This window comes from Cetorhinus maximus, chromosome 6, assembly GCF_964194155.1.
Source record: "Cetorhinus maximus chromosome 6, sCetMax3.hap1.1, whole genome shotgun sequence".
NCBI classification, from domain to species: domain Eukaryota; kingdom Metazoa; phylum Chordata; class Chondrichthyes; order Lamniformes; family Cetorhinidae; genus Cetorhinus; species Cetorhinus maximus.
In genome coordinates, this window is record NC_135884.1 from 157,942,972 (window position 1) to 157,958,800 (window position 15,829).

Genomic DNA, 15,829 nt, shown 5'->3' on the forward strand with positions numbered 1-15,829 from the left:
GGTGTCGCTGGCTAGGCCAGCATTTATTGCCCATCCCTAATTGCCTTTGCTCAGAGGGCATTTTAAGAGCCAACCACATTGCTGTGGGTCTGGAATCACATGTAGACCAGGTAAGGACGGCAGATTTCCTTCCCTAAAGGGCATTAATGAACCAGATGGGTTTTTACGACAATCGACAATGTTCATTAGACTTTTTAATTCCAGACTTTTATTGAATTCAAATTCCACTATCTGATGTGGTGGGATTTGAACCAGGGTCCTCAGTTCATATTCTGGGAATACCAGTCCAGCCACAATACCACTATGCCACGGCCTCAAAGTGGCATAAGCAGACAAACCAGACCCTAGCTGGAACCCGGCTTGATAGATCCCAACTTTTATTTTTTATTTAGAAACATGGAGAAGCGGCTACTGAACAGAGTCACAGGAGGTAGCTGATGACATTTGACAAAGGAATAAAACATTTATTAAACAGGAAAAGATGAACTATATTACAATACTCCTTCATCCACAACCACACCTTTACAGATATATACAGATTCGTAAGGGTAACAAGTTACAGCGCACAGTCCACATAAACCAATAGGTGATCTGTGGTCAGACACTGCACTCTGAAGCCAAGTGACGGGTGCAACCCCAAACAGATACTATGGGTCCCTCATCAACTTCCCCCAGACGCTTATCACACTGTGAGCCAATTGGTCTCACTGAACTCCGTCTTTCACATGAGGGTTTCCAATCTTTATTTTCGAAGAAGCTGCTTTGGAATCTTCTCCCAAATGACACCTTGTCTCAGATGCCTTCCAGAAGGGTAACCCCCATGGTTTCGAACTCTCCTTCCAGTGTTCCTCTCCCCTGGATCACCACATGCATTCAAGCTTTGCCTTCCATGCATACGCTCTCGGATACTCAGCCATGCCAACAGAACAACAATGTTTCACATGCCTGTTGTAAAGAGTCACAGACTTTCAGCTGTCTCCTTGGATTTTCTGGCTTCTTGCAAGCCTATTTTGCTTTAAGTCTGCTTCCTGCAGCTTTCTTCTCTTTAATTTGGAGCCTCTCCCTCTGCTCCTTGCTTTCACTTCCACTGAATAGGATCCTGTTCCAGATTCCTGTCCTTGTCCTTTAAATTAATTCAAAGGGCTTCTTGGGACCTTTCTCTTTTTCCTTTAGGACCTGCTCCCTGCAGTTCCCTCCCCCAGCTAGAGAGAGAGTTAAACTGCTTCCCCCACCTTAGAGCATAATCACCAACTGAACTCAGACTGCTTTTCTCTTTGTGAGCCTCCTGTTGCTAGACAGCAGCCCAGTTTGTCTCCTTTGTGTTTGTTTTAACTTCCCTTCAAGGGTCATAAAACCTCATTAAAATACAGGCATATTTTAAAGGTGAAACTAAAACCCAAGATTCCCCTCCTTTCTTAACACACCAATACAGAAACACAAATCAAGCTTAAACTTAAAGATATACCTTATTCCAAACACACACAACTATCTCTAGTTCCTAACAATGCTCATGTCCCTTCTCTCCCCACACATGACCCTCTTGTGTTTCCTTCCATTCTCTGCCTCCTGTGAAGTGCAGCAAGTGTTTGTGATTTTTTAATTGGAGTATCCCTCTGATGCTCGGTTATGGACTCTTTTTGCTGTTCACTAACGGTTGTTCTTTTTTCTACCAGCTCTGGTTGCCAGGAGATTCTTTTGTGGTTCCTGCAGAAATCTGAGCCACCGGTAGCTATGTTGGTGTTGAAGCAGCTCGCAGGCCTGACACAATCTATTCCTGTCCTACACCCACTGTACCACTTTACAGCAGGAAATGAGGGAGGTGTGAAGCTCAGCGTGAAGGAGGCAGTAAGGTAGGAGAGTTTTGAGTGTGGTGAATCGTAGTCAAAAATATCAATAACTGCTGTTTTTGCAGCACATTTAACATAGTAAACTGTCCCATGGCACTTCAGAGAGGCTGAAACTGATATTTTCTCCAATACCAATGGACTTCTTAAACCCTCCGCCCTCAATAGGGGGAGACAGTGGTAATATTGCTGGACTAGTAATTCAGAGACCCAGGCTAATGTCTGGAGACACGAGTTCAAATCCCACCATGGCAGTTGGTGGACTTTGAATTCAGTTAATAAATCTGGAATTGAAAGCCAGATTATTATCGAATGTCATCTGATTCACTAAGTCCCTTTAGGGAAGGGAATCTCCCATCCTTACCTGGTCTGGCCTATATGTGACTCCAGACCCACAGCAGTGTGGTTGACTCTAAACTGCCCTCTGAAATGGTTGAGCGAGTCACTCTGTTCAAGGGCAATTAGGGATGGGCAACAAAAGCTGGCCTTGCCAGCAATGCCCATATCTCATGAAAGAATAAAAAAACTCCAACAACAGACTTCTTTATCACTGGCCTCCTCCTCCTCCTCTTCCACTGGCTTTCTGACCTAACCTCATGTATTTTTTGCTCCAGCTTCTCTCCAATGCCTCATTCAGTTTTGCTTTCTGCATCCTTCCCCACACCCCCACCAACGTTAGCCTCTTCACAAAAAAAAATACACCCTTGACCCTACTGTCTCTGCAAACTACTGCTCCATTTCCAACCTAACTTTCCCCTCCAAAGCCCCCCAAATGTCTTGCTGCCTCCCAAATCCGTGCCCAACTCTCAAACTCCATGTCTGAATCCCCCAAATTGGGTTTCCACCCCTGCCATGGCCCTAATCAAAATCACAAATGACATCCTCTATAACTGTGTGACCTCATCCTGCTCAACCTGCCTGCAGCCTTTGTCATGGCTGATCACACAATCCTCCTCCATTGCCTTTTCGTCATCAGCTGTGGGGGGATCTGCTCTCACCTGGTTCCATTCTTATCTGTCCAGTCAGAACCAGAGAATCACTTGCAATGGCTTCTCTTCTTGTCCCACACCATTACCTCTGTCCCCCAAGGATCTATTCTTGGACCCCTCATATTTCTCATCTACTTGCTGCGTCCGGGTAACATCATCTGAAAAGACGAGGTCAGGTTCCATATGTACACTGAAACCAAGAATTTCCTCAACATATGCCCTGGCCATACTCTGAGACTGTGTGTTTGCTTTAATCAGTGACGAAGATGAGGCTTTGTACGAGAAAGTGTCCTTGGAGCAGTGGCGGACCGAGTGCCTGGCACAGTTACTGAGCAACCTGCAGGAAAGCAGCCTTGCTGGAGATTTCTTCATCGAGTGTTTGAAGGTAGGCAGAACAATGGCACAGTGTTTTGCGACAGCTCCTCACTGCCCTTCACATGGGGAAGGAGTAGGAGAGGGCAGGGCTGGAGCACCAGGTGTCATCTAGTGCTGCATCCTGCTCTAAAAGGAACTGGAGCCTGGGGACAGGGATCAGCAGAGAAGCAAGGAGGTTACTCTAGATACAAAATGCACCCCCAAGTCTTACAACATGGGGAGAGTTTGATCTTTGAGTGAAGCTGTTTCATGTCAGTTTTTGCTGAAGGTGTCAACTCTTGCTCAACCCAAATGACCATTGTTGCTGACAGCCAGCACCTACACCTGCAGAGATCACTCAGCACCAGCTCACACATGAGCCCAACTGACTTTCTCCACTCCTTAGTCCAAGAAGGAATAGGCCTATTGTAGTCCCTGATATGGATATTGACCTAGATCAGTGAATGCCTCAAAACCTGGGGCTGCTACAGCAAAGTGGCCCAGCCACTCACTCGCCACGGTTGTGCCCCATTGGGGCCAGATTGTTGAGTTAACTGAAATTCTGGGGCTGCAGACTGCATGACTCCATGTGCCCCTCTCCTGGGCTGAGATTTTTCATGCAGTTCTTCAGAAGTTTATTGAGCCAAAACTGGCCAATGGGATCTGTAACCCTGGGATTCCTACATGCACCTGTTGATGCTGTTGTGTACCCTGTGCTTGGCACCCACCCTGGGATCTCAGCCATTCACCTTGGATGGCTCTGATTATGCTGTGATCTTTACAAGGAGGGCTGATTGGTGCAGATTATTAGGGCCCAGCAAGTGGAGTGATCAGTACTAGGACAGTGTCAAAGGACAAGGGCTCAAGAACTTGCTGGGACCAAGTTTGTCTTACAGATGCTCCTCTTATTGGCTGATGAAAGAACTGCCCCTGCAGTTTGATGAGGAACCACAGTGGAGTTCAGCAGTAGCGGTGGCTGGTTAGGCCAAAGAATGATATCAAGTGCTGAGCTTTCAAAAGGTGTAGTTTGTGTGAATGGTGTTGGACAGTGTGGCCTGATTCTGCAGATTTAGGGAGAGGTAATGCATGTGTCTGCTCTCCAGGGTCTTACATGTTTAGCGGGGGAGGCGGTTGGCAGGCCTGCACCGAGCCTCGTTGATGGTCTGCCTGAACAGGAGCAGCAGATGGTCACCTTGCAACTCATCGCCATCTTTTGCGAGAAATTTGGTCACTTCGTTCTCAGCAATACTGTGCATGTGAGTCCCACAATCTGTCAATTACTGTATGCTGAAACCCTACAGCTCAGGTGGGCATCACGGAGACATGGCTGCAAGGGGATCAGGACTGGGAGCTAAATATCCATGGATATACATCCTATCGAAAAGATAGGCAGGTTGGCAGAGGGGGTGGGGTTGCTTTGTTAGTAAGAAATGAAATTAAATCGATAGCAAGAAATGATGTAGGGTCAGATGATGTAGAATCTATGTGGGTAGAGTTGAGGAACCGCAAAGGTGAAAAAAACCATAATGGGAGTTTTGTACAGGCCTCGAAACAGTAGTCAGGATGTGGGGCACAAGATACACCAGGAGATAGAAAAGGCGTGTAAGAAAGGCAAGGTTACAGTGATCATGGGGGATTTCAATATGCAGGTAGACTGGGAAAATCAGTTTGGTAGTGGATCCCAAGAAAAGGAATTTGTGGAATGTCTACGAGGTGGCTTTTTGGAGCAGCTTGTGGTGGAGCCCACTAGGGAACAGGCAATTCTAGATTTAGTGATGTGTAATGGGGCAGATTTGATAAGGGAGCTTAAGGTGAAGGAACCCTTAGGAAGAAGTGACGATAATATGATAGAATTTACCCTGCAATTTGAGAGGAAAAAGCTGGAAGCAGATGTAACGGTATTACAGTTGAATAAAGGCAACTACAAAGGCATGAGGGAGGAGCTGGCCAGAATTGACTGAGAGATGAGCCTAGCAGGAAAGACAGTGGAACAGCAATGGCAGGAGTTTCTGGGAGTAATTTGGGAGACACAGCAAAAATTCATCCCTAGGAAGAAGAAGCATACTAAAGGGAGGACAAGGCAACCATGGCTGACAAGGGAAGTCAGGGACAGCATAAAAGCTAAAGAGAAAGCATACAATGTGGCGAAGAGCAGTGGGAAACCAGGGGATTGGGAAGCCTACAAAGACCAACAGAGGACAATTAAAAAAGAAATAAGGAGGGAGAAGATTAAATATGAGGGTAAACTAGCCAGTAACATAAAAGTAGATTGCAAGAGTTTTTTTTAGATATATAAAGGGTAAGAGAGAGGCAAAAGTGGACATTGGGCAGCTGGAAAATGACGCTGGAGAAGTAGTAGTGGGGAACAAAGAAATGGCGGAGAAACTGAATAGGTACTTTGCGTCAGTCTTCACGGTGAAAGACACGAGTAACATCCCCAAAGTTCAAGAGAGTCGGGGGGGCAGAGGTGAATATGGTGGCCATTACCAAGGAGAAGGTGCTAGGAAAACTGAAAGGTCTGAAGGTGGATAAATCACCTGGACCAGATGGATTACACCCCAGAGTTCTGAAGGAGATAGCTGAAGAGATAGTGGAGGCGTTAGTGGTGATCTTTCAGGAATCACTGGAGTCAGGGAGGGTCTCAGAGGACTGGAAAATTGCTAATGTAGCCTCCCTGTTTAAGAAGGGAGTGAGGCAAAAGATGGGAAATTACAGGCCGATTAACCTGACCTCGGTCGTTGGTAAGATTTTAGAGTCCATTATTAAGGATGAGATTTCAGAATACTTGGAAGTGCATGGTAAAATAGGGCAAAGTCAGCATGGTTTCATCAAGGGGAGGTCATGCCTGACAAATCTGTTAGAATTCTTTGAGGAGGTAACGAGTAGGTTAGACAAAGGAGAGCCAATGGATGTTATCTACTTGGACTTCCAGAAGGCCTTTGACAAGGTGCCGCAAAGGCGGCTGCTCAGTAAGATAAGAGCCCATGGTGTTAGAGGCAAGGTACTAGTATGGATAGAAGATTGGCTGTCTGGCAGGAGGCAGAGAGTGGGGATAAGGGGGTCCTTCTCAGGATGGCGGCCGGTGTCTAGTGGAGTTCCGCAGGGGTCAGTGTTGGGACTACAACTTTTCACTTTATACATTAATGATCTAGATGAAGGAACTGAGGGCATCCTGGCTAAGTTTGCAGATGATACAAAGATAGGTGGAGGGACAGGTAGTATTGAGGAGGTGGGGAGTCTGCAGAAGGATTTGGTCAGGTTAGGAGAATGGGCAAAGAAGTGGCAGATGGAATACAACGTGGGGAAGTGTGAGGTCATGCACTTTGGTAGGAAGAATAGAGGCATAGACTATTTTCTAAATGGGGAGAGAATTCAGAAGTCTGGAGTGCAAAGGGACTTGGGAGTCCTAGTCCAGGATTCTCTTAAGGTTAACTTGCAGGTTGAGTCGGTAGTTAGGAAGGCAAATGCAATGTTGGCATTTATTTCGAGAGGACTAGAATATAAAAGCAGGTATGTGCTGCTGAGGCTTTATAAGACTCTGGTCAGACCACATTTAGAATATTGTGAGCAATTTTGGGCCCCATATCTCAAGAAGGATGTTCTGGCCCTGGAGAGGGTCCAGAGGAAGTTCACAAGAACGATCCCAGGAATGAAAGGCTTAACATATGAGGAACGTTTGAGGACTCTGGGTCTATACTCAATGGAGTTTAGAAGGATGAGGGGGGGATCTGATTGAAACTTACATAATACTGAAAGGCCTGGTTAGAGTGGGACGTGGGGAAGATGTTTCCATTAGTAGGAGAGACTAGGACCCGAGGGCACAGCCTCAGAGTAAAGGGAGGACCTTTTAGAACAGAGATGAGGAGAAACTTCTTTAGCCAGAGAGTGGTGAATCTATGGAATTCATTGCCACAGAAGGCTATGGAGGCCAGGTCATTGAGTGTATTTAAGACCGAGATAGATAGGTTCTTGATTGGTAAGGGGATCAAAGGTTATGGGAAGAAGGCGGGAGAATGGGGTTGAGAAACTTATCAGCCATGATTGAATGGCAGAGAAGACTTGATGGGCCATATGGCCTAATTTCTGCTCCTATGTCTTATGGAATAATACAGCACTCTCTCAGAGAGCTAACAGGCTACTGGCACTAAATACAGTGGAGAGCGGGGTACTGGCATTGGATGCAGTGCTCTCTGGGAGAGCAGGGTATTGGCACTGGATATAGTGCTCTCCAGGAGAGTGGGATATTAACACTGGATACAATGCTGTTCAGGAGAGCGAGGTATTGACACTGTATACAGTGCTCTATGCATGTTGACCAATCTTCTCTCCATTTCTCATTTAACACTTGTGGGCGGGAGATAGAAAATGCTCCCTGTAGTGACTCCAAAGAGTACTCAGGACAGGAAGCCCTTGGGCTTCTCTCAATCATTTTGTTGCCACATCAGATCAAAAAATAATTTCTGTGCTGAATGTATTAATGCAGAAACAGTATCCAGTGAGTTCTGAATCTAGAGCCCTATCATTTCCCCTGAAAATTAGAATTAATGGCAGGTATGAATGAAACTGAGCACTGCATTGGGATAAGTTGAGCATTCCTGGTACCCTGAGGCTTATGGCACTGAGAATGTGATTGTGCCTGCAGGTGTGTGAGCAACACAATATGGATAGATTCTTGTGACAACATCTGTGTTAGGCCCATTTCGGTGGCATTCCTGACATTCTTTGTACAGATACAAAGGAACCTTAAAAAACTAAAGATCAATCATTTAATGTTGGACCTGTCTGGATATGGAGTCAGAAATTTATTTGCAGCTGCAATTAAACTCTAATTGACCTCAAGCTTTCATGAATAGCTGCAATTGCCTGGACAAGCTTATTTACACCATTTGATTAAAGGGAGAATCTGTGCACTGGCCTTAAAGGGACAGGGCAGATTAAATGTAGCAGCTAAACACCACAGCTGTGTTCCAGTGCTCAAATCACTATGAACAATGCAGTGGGACACCAGCTAGTCGTGTTTATAAATAATAGTGCATCAGTCACACCAAAAAATATGCCACACTCGTACCAGAGCATTGCATGGTATATTACACTGTGGGTTATGCATGTGCTGAAGGTTAAGCGTCGTAATATGCAGGGCCTGCACTGGGACGGGAGTGACTGCACTGGCACGGCCAGCAGAATCTGAAATAACCTCTTTATTGCTGTGTTTCTGTAATAATGCAATTGTGCTGCAGGTTATTGAATTTGTCATTGCAACATTGGAGCGTTCCTGTGTCAACTTGATGCACAGAACTGAGGAGACTGTGCAAGCACAGACACTGAGTATGGCAATGGGACTGATAGCAGCCATGCTGGGGGGAGCTGTCCAGGTAAGTGAGCAAGGCAAAGAGGTGGTGTGCAAACGGAATTTTATTTTATATGATTTATGCTGAGGCAAGACTTCCTCCATACACAATATTGCATCAAATTATAGGATTATGCTTAATCCAGAAAACTTGGGGTTGGTTCCAATTAGAGCATTTCATGCTGTGTATTTACAGGCGTGGCATCCATTATCCCCTGTCATCATCCATCCTGTCGATGTTGCCTTAACCTGTGCTATATCCACTCCCATTTGCTCCTGTCCCTGTGCTGTCATTGAAACCCCTCAGCCTTGTTCCTGGTGCTCCAGTCATCAGGATGGAAAGCTGTGGTTATGATGAGGGACTTGAGATACTCAACTGTTTCCACTGCAGCAGGAAAGGCAAAGAGGAAGTTTAATTAAGTTTTTTAAATAATGAAGGGTTTTCGTGGAGTAAATAGGGGAAAAAATTTATTTCCTTTGGTTGTGGGAGGGATCGGTGACAAGGGATCATCAGGTTAAAACTATTTCTGAGAGAGTGAGGAGAGAGAGAGATTTGGATAATTTTCTTTACACAGAGATTGTTGCCACAAGGCACGGTTGAAGCACAGACCATTGCATCTTTTAAGGGAAATTGGATAAATATTTGAAGCAGAGAAAGATACAGAGGTGTGGTGAGGGAGTGAGATGGTGGGATCACATTGGGATTGATATAAACCTGTGCAGGGAGAAGAGGGGCAGGAGGGTCACATTGGGGTTGACAGAGGCTCTGGGGAGATTTCTGATTGTACTGCTTGTCTCTCTGCAGCTCACCTCAGCAGATTTTCATGCCATGAGACCAATGTTGCCCAAACTTGAGCAGATCAGAGCTTTACATCCTGACCCTGTTATACAAGAGTTGGCATCAGACCTGCGCATTACTGTTGCTACTCATGGAGCGTTCTCCACCGAAATGGTTGCCATGGCTGCACACAGCACCATGGGCAACCAAAATAAAAATGATGACAAATCGACAGAGTCCAGCCAACCGAAAGAGACCGGTGCCACTGACAGCCACCGACAGTCACCCAGTTCATTCAGGGTGAGTGGGACTGAGCATGGGAACAAACCCTCCTCTGGCAACTCCCCCAGGAACTTCCACCAAATTCTTCAGGCAGCCTTTGATCCCGAGGTACCCACGCGAGCAGCTGCTCTAAGGACAGTTACTCAAATGGTTCAACAGCGCAATCCTGATGCCCTTAACAACCAGGAGAAGGTTCTGTCGGTGAGTTTTCTCATTGTTATACTGGAATTGTCACAGGTAGTTGTTTTTGAGAAATGCTGTGCAGAAAGCTCCGTACCTGTGGCAGAAGCTTTTAATTGATGAAATAAAAGGGTTTCTTTAATAATCAACATTCAGCTAGGGGCCGGGGAAATTTAGGTTTCATGGAGCTCATGGAGTCATTATGGCACAAGAGGCCATTCAGCCCATCAGGATCATGCCTGCCCTCTCTAGACCAATTCAGTCAGTTCCATTCCCCTGTGGCCCTGCAAATTTATTTTCCTCAAGTGTCCATCCAGTTTTCTTTTGAAATCATTCACTGCCTCTGCTTCCATCACCCTCTCAGGCAGCGAGTTCCAGGTCATTACCATTCACTGCGTTAAAAATGTTCTTCCTCACATCTCTCCTGCACCTCTTGCCCAAAACCTTAATGTGTGTTCCCTAGTCCTTGTGCCATTAGCTCATGGGGACAGCTTTATTTGTCTGTTCAACGAAACTTGTCATAATCTTGTAGACCTCTATCAAATCTCTCAATTTCCTTTGAACCAAGAACAATCCCACCTCCAACCTAACCTTGTAGCTAAAATTCCCTCATCTCTGGAGCCATTATAGTAAATCTCCTCTGCACCCTCTCGAGGACCCTCTGTCACATTCTTCCTAAAGTGTGAGAGCCAGAATTGACCATGTTGCTATATTCAAGGCTGAGTTAGGTAAATTTTTAATAGACACGGGAGTCAAAGGTTATGACAGGAAAGTGGAGTTGAGACCACAACCTGATCAGCCATGATCCTATTGCATGGCAGAGCAGTCTCGAAGGGCCACATGGCCTCCTCCTGCTTCTATGTCCTATGCTCTTTCCTATGTTCCTAAGTGGACATAACACTTTAGTTATTGCCAAACCATCTTTGTGATTTCCCTGCTGATTTGCTGCTCTATCTTGCACTCACTATAGAATATCCCCAGTAGCTTGATATCTTTCTTGCTTCTCAGCTCTAACCAAATGGACTCTGCCCTTGCCCCTCCAGGACATCCTCTCTTTCCAATAGACAGTGAGGATGTGACAAGAAGACAGTGCAGTAATCAGTACAACTACTCCACCTCCCTTTTTTCCTTTCCTATCTTTCCTGAACACTTTGTATCCTTGAATATCAAATGCCCAGTCTTCAACATTTTTAAGCCACGTTACCGTTATTGCTACTACATCATATTCCCACACAGCTACTTGTGCTACTCACTCACCAACCATATTCACCACACTGTGCTTTTACATACATGCATTGTAATCTTGTCTTTGTATTCCTTGTAACCCTTCTTACTCTGCTGCTATGTAACATGGTACTACTTGCTTCTTTGGTGCTTTCCAACACTTTCATTGCTTTGTGAACCTTATTCCTTTTTTTTCTATTTCTGTATGTTGGTTCCCATCCCCCTTCCAATTAAACCCTCCCCCAACCAAACCAGTGAACCTCACCACAAGGGCACTGGTCCCAGTCCTGTTGAGGCACATCCACCCTTTTGAATAGGTGCCCCCGCCCTAGAACTGATTCCAATTTCTCAAGAATCTGAAGTCCTTCCTCCTGCAGTATGCCTCAAGCCATGCATGGATCCTCCCTATCTCCCTATATCTACTCTTACTGGTGCATTTCTACTCTCACTAACTATCAGTCTTATTCCTAATTTTCGATTTTCGATGCACGAAATATTGAGAACGTCGGTCTGTTCGCCTCTATGCACCTGCACTTCCACACTTAAAATGATGAAGGTGTTCAAGTGTTTTTGTTGAGGAACTGGGCTGAAGAACTAAAGATCATAGTGCAGGACACAGCACAATAAATGGTTCAAAGACTGAATCTACTTGGCTCAAGTTAAGAAATAGAAGGGGAGCTGTCACATTGCTGGGTGTTTACTATAGATGCCCAATAGTAAGAGGGAGTGAGAGAATCAAATCTATAGACATATTTCGGAAAGAGCAGTAATAGTAAGGGACTTCAATTACCCTCATATAGACTTCGGGGAAAACTGTGAAGAGCAAGGAGATTGAGGAATTCCTAAAATGTGTACAGGAACACTTATGTTTCTAACCCAATGAGGAATGAAGCAATGCTGGACCTAGTTCTGGGGAATTAAGTAGGGCAAGTGTTGCAGTAGGAGAATATCTGGGCAATAATGCTAAATACTTTAAATCTAATCATATTATACAAAGGGACAAAGAAAAGTACCCAATTGGGGGCGAGAGAATTTCAGTGATTGAAGAGATCGAACATTGCTGAATAGAAACATTAATGGACCAGAAAAACTGTAAATGACCAATAGCAGGCCTTCAAGGTGGAGATAGTTTGGATACAAACCAAACATATTCCCATTAGGAGAAGGAAATGGGGAATCCAATGCTTGAGCTCCCTGGATAACAAAGGAAATAGAGGCCTAGGACACATGCCAGGCCCAGAATGTAATCAAAAACTAGGCAGAATATAGAGTGAGGGGAAATTGAAAAATATAGAAAGAGCAAAGAGAGAGTAGCAGAAAAGATTAGCAGGTAACCAAAGAGAGCCCAAAATCGTCTTTATTCTTTAACGGGATGTGAGCATCGCTGGCTGGGCCAGCATTTATTGCCCATCCTAATTGTCCTTGAGAAGGTGGTGGTGAGCTGCCTTCTTGAACCGCTGCAGTCCATGTGGTGTAGGTACACCCACAGTGCTGTTAGGGAGGGAGTTCCAGGATTTTGACCCAGTGACAGTGAAGGAATGGCGATATATTTCCAAGTCAGGATGCTGAGTGGCTTGGAGGGGAATTTCCAGGTGGTGGTGTTCCCATGTGTCTGCTGCCCTTGTCCTTTTAGGTGGTAGTGGTCGTGGGTTTGGAAGGTGCTGTCTAAGGAGCCTTGGTTGCTTTGTCCTGGATGGTGTCGAGTTTCTTAAGTGTTGTTGGAGCTTCACTCATCCAGGCAAGTGCAGAATGTTCCATCACACTCTGACTCATGCCTTGTTGATGGTGGATAGGCTTTGAGGAATCAGGAGATGTTACTATATGTATATGGCTGGCCCAGTTCATTTTCTGGTCATTGGTAACCCCCAGGATGTTGATAGTGGGGGATTCAACGATGGTAATGCCATTGAATGTCAAGGAGAGATGGTTAGGTTCTCTCTTGTTGGACATGATCATTGCCTGGCGTGAATGTTACTTTCCACTTATCAACCTAAGTGTTGTCCAGGTCTTGCTGCACATGTTCTTGGACTGCTTTAATATCTGATGAGTCACAAATAATACTGAACACTGCCATCATCAACGAACATCCCACTTCTGACCTTATGATGGAGGGTAGGTCAATGATGAAGCAGCTGAAGATGGTTGGGTCTAGCACAATACGCTGAGAAACTCCGTAGGGAGCCCCGGAGCTGAGATGACTGACCTCCAGCAACCACAACCATTTTCCTTTGTGCTAGGTATGACTCCAACTAGCGGATAGTTTTCCCTGATTCCCATTGACTCCAGTTTTGCTAGGGCTCCTTGATGCCACACTCGGTCAAATGCTGTCTTGCTGTCAAGGGCAGTCACTCTCACCTCACCTCAGGAGTTCAGGTCTTTTGTCCATGTTTGAACCAAGGCTGTAATAAGGTCAGGAGCTGAGTGGCCCTGTTGAAACCCAAACTGGGCGTCAGTCAGCTGATTATTGCTGTGCCAGTGCTGTTTGATAGCACTGTCAACGACACAGTCCACCACTTTGCTGATGATTGAAAGTAGTCTGATGGGGTGGTAATTGGCCAGATTGGCTTTGTCCTGTTTTTTGTGGACAGGACATACCTGAACAATTTCCACATTATCAGGTAGATGCCAGTGGTGTAGCTGTAGTGGAACAGCTTTGCTCGTGGCTCGGCTAGTTCTGGAGCACAGTTTTTAAATACTACTGCCAGAAAAGTTTTCAGGTCTTTGCTCTTTGTAATGTGCTCAGTTGTTTCTTGATATCCCGTGGACTGAACTGAGTTGGCTAAGCACTGATTTCTGTAACGTTGAGTACCTGTGGGGAAGGCTGGTTTGGATCATCCACTTCCTAAGAGGCTGTTGGAATAAGATTCCATAGGAACTCTCAAAAGACAATTGCATATGTACTTAGAGGATTAATTAGTGTGAATGTGGGGAAAATTTGGGTGTGGGCCTAAATTGGGCAGCTTTTCCCAAGAACCAGCATAGTCATGATGGGCTGAATGGCCTCCTGTGCTGTAACATTCTATGATTCTATATTAGAAAGAGTAGGAGAGACAGTGAGATGGTTCAGGAGACAGTGCTTAGGTGACAGCGGCCTTGGATTATAAAGTCTATCGATTTCAGGAGGTTGTGTTACAACGTTCTCAAGAGTGAGTTGGAAAAGGTGATGCTGCAAAGAGTTACAATTTCATAGAGAAGAAGGAATCACCTTGAGAATGTTATGACTCCATGCAGTAAATGAAAGGCGCTTGTTCTGAATAGATGTTGCTTTAGATAATTCAGCTGGATAGCTCCAGTCTGTGACTCTGTTGATGGGTGTTATCTGCCTCATGTTGCTTATCATTGAAGTCTTATTGTTTTAGGTGTTTCTGGAAAATCTGAAGCATGAAGATTCATTTGTTTATTTGTCTTCGATTCAAGGTAAGAAGGATTGTTGAACTTTATGGGCCTAAGATCTGTGAGTACAAGGCAGTCCACCACCCTAAAAACAGCAGTTACAATGTGCGGTATTCGCATTAGCAAAACATGTGCTTTGTATGTCCAAGTCCATATCACACACACAAAGCAGAACTTCTGAGACATGGGGTGCATCACTTCCAATCTGAGAACCACCATTTGTTCTAACCTTCTCTTTCCTGAGCATCAGCAAACTTGTATATGATGCTACATTCCTTTAAATCTTATTCCTGAATTTTTCTGAAGTCTCCAGTGAGACCCTTTCTGATGGCCATTTACACTGCAACCACTACTTTGCTATTAACAAATCTGTGCAGAATCATAAGAATCAGGAATGGCCCATCGAGCCTGCTCTACTAATCAATAAGATCACGGGTGATCTGATTGTGGCCTTAACTCTACTTTCCTGCCTGTCCCCAATAACCTAGTCGATCAAAAATCTGTCTAACTCAGCCTTGAATGTATTCAATGACCTAACTTTCACTGCTCTCCAGGGAAGAGAATTCCAAGACTAAAGCCTCTAAGAGACAAAATTCCACCTCATCTCCATCTTAACTGGGAGGCCCCTTATTTTTAATCTGTGCCCTCTACTATTAGATTCCCCCACAAGAGGAAACATCCTCTCAGCATCCACCCCTCAGGATATTATATATGTTTTAATAAGATCACCTCTGGTTCTTCTAAACTCCAGTGAGTACAGGCTCAACCTGCTCAACCTACCTCAAGCTTCTGTCCACATATTCACTTCATCACTAAGACCACACGGCCAAAACCCTGGAACTCCCTTCCTAACAGCACTGTGGGTGTACCTACACCACATGGGCTGCAGTGGTTCAAGAAGGCAGCTCACCACCACCTTCTCAAGGGCAATTAGGATGGGCAATAAATGCTGGCCCAGCCAGCGAAGCCCACATTCTGTGAATGAATTAAAAAAACCTATTTCCACCTCTGTAACATTGCCCGACTTCACCCTTGTCTCAGCTCATCTGCTGAAGCCCTCATTCACACCTTTGGTTACCTCCAGGTTTGACTATAACAACACAGTCCTCCTGGCTGGTCTCCCATATTCCCATCCTTGTTTTCAAATCCCTCCATGACTTCACCCCATCCCTACCTCTGTAATCCCTTCCAGTCTTTTAACCCTCTGAGATATCTGAACTCATCTATTCTGGTCTCTTGAGCATCCAGATTTTGAAGGCCGTACCTTCAGTTGCCTAGGCTACAGTTAACTACATTTCAAAGTACTTAATTGGCTGTAAAATGCATTGAGATGTCTGGTGCTCGTGAAAGGCACTGTATAACTGCAAGTCTTTCCTTTTCTTTATATAAATATAAGTTGTTGATATGTTGGCAGGGTTAGATGAAATAGCCAATGTCA

General features: G+C 45.1%; 1 protein-coding gene across 3 annotated transcripts in view; it reads left to right on the plus strand.

The window, feature by feature from the left end:
* Positions 1–15,829, plus strand: part of tango6 (transport and golgi organization 6 homolog (Drosophila)) — a 121,910-nt gene that overhangs the window by 50,468 nt on the left and 55,613 nt on the right. Inside the window, exons 9-14 of one of the 3 annotated variants that reach the window (XM_078544705.1) lie at positions 1,674–1,850; positions 3,092–3,218; positions 4,291–4,443; positions 8,425–8,559; positions 9,340–9,795; positions 14,358–14,415. In XM_078544705.1, coding sequence (XP_078400831.1) covers positions 1,674–1,850; positions 3,092–3,218; positions 4,291–4,443; positions 8,425–8,559; positions 9,340–9,795; positions 14,358–14,415 — 1,106 coding nt within the window. The remainder of the gene's footprint in view (positions 1–1,673; positions 1,851–3,091; positions 3,219–4,290; positions 4,444–8,424; positions 8,560–9,339; positions 9,796–14,357; positions 14,416–15,829) is intronic. The other 2 variants (XR_013576977.1, XM_078544706.1) reach the window with 2 other exon arrangements.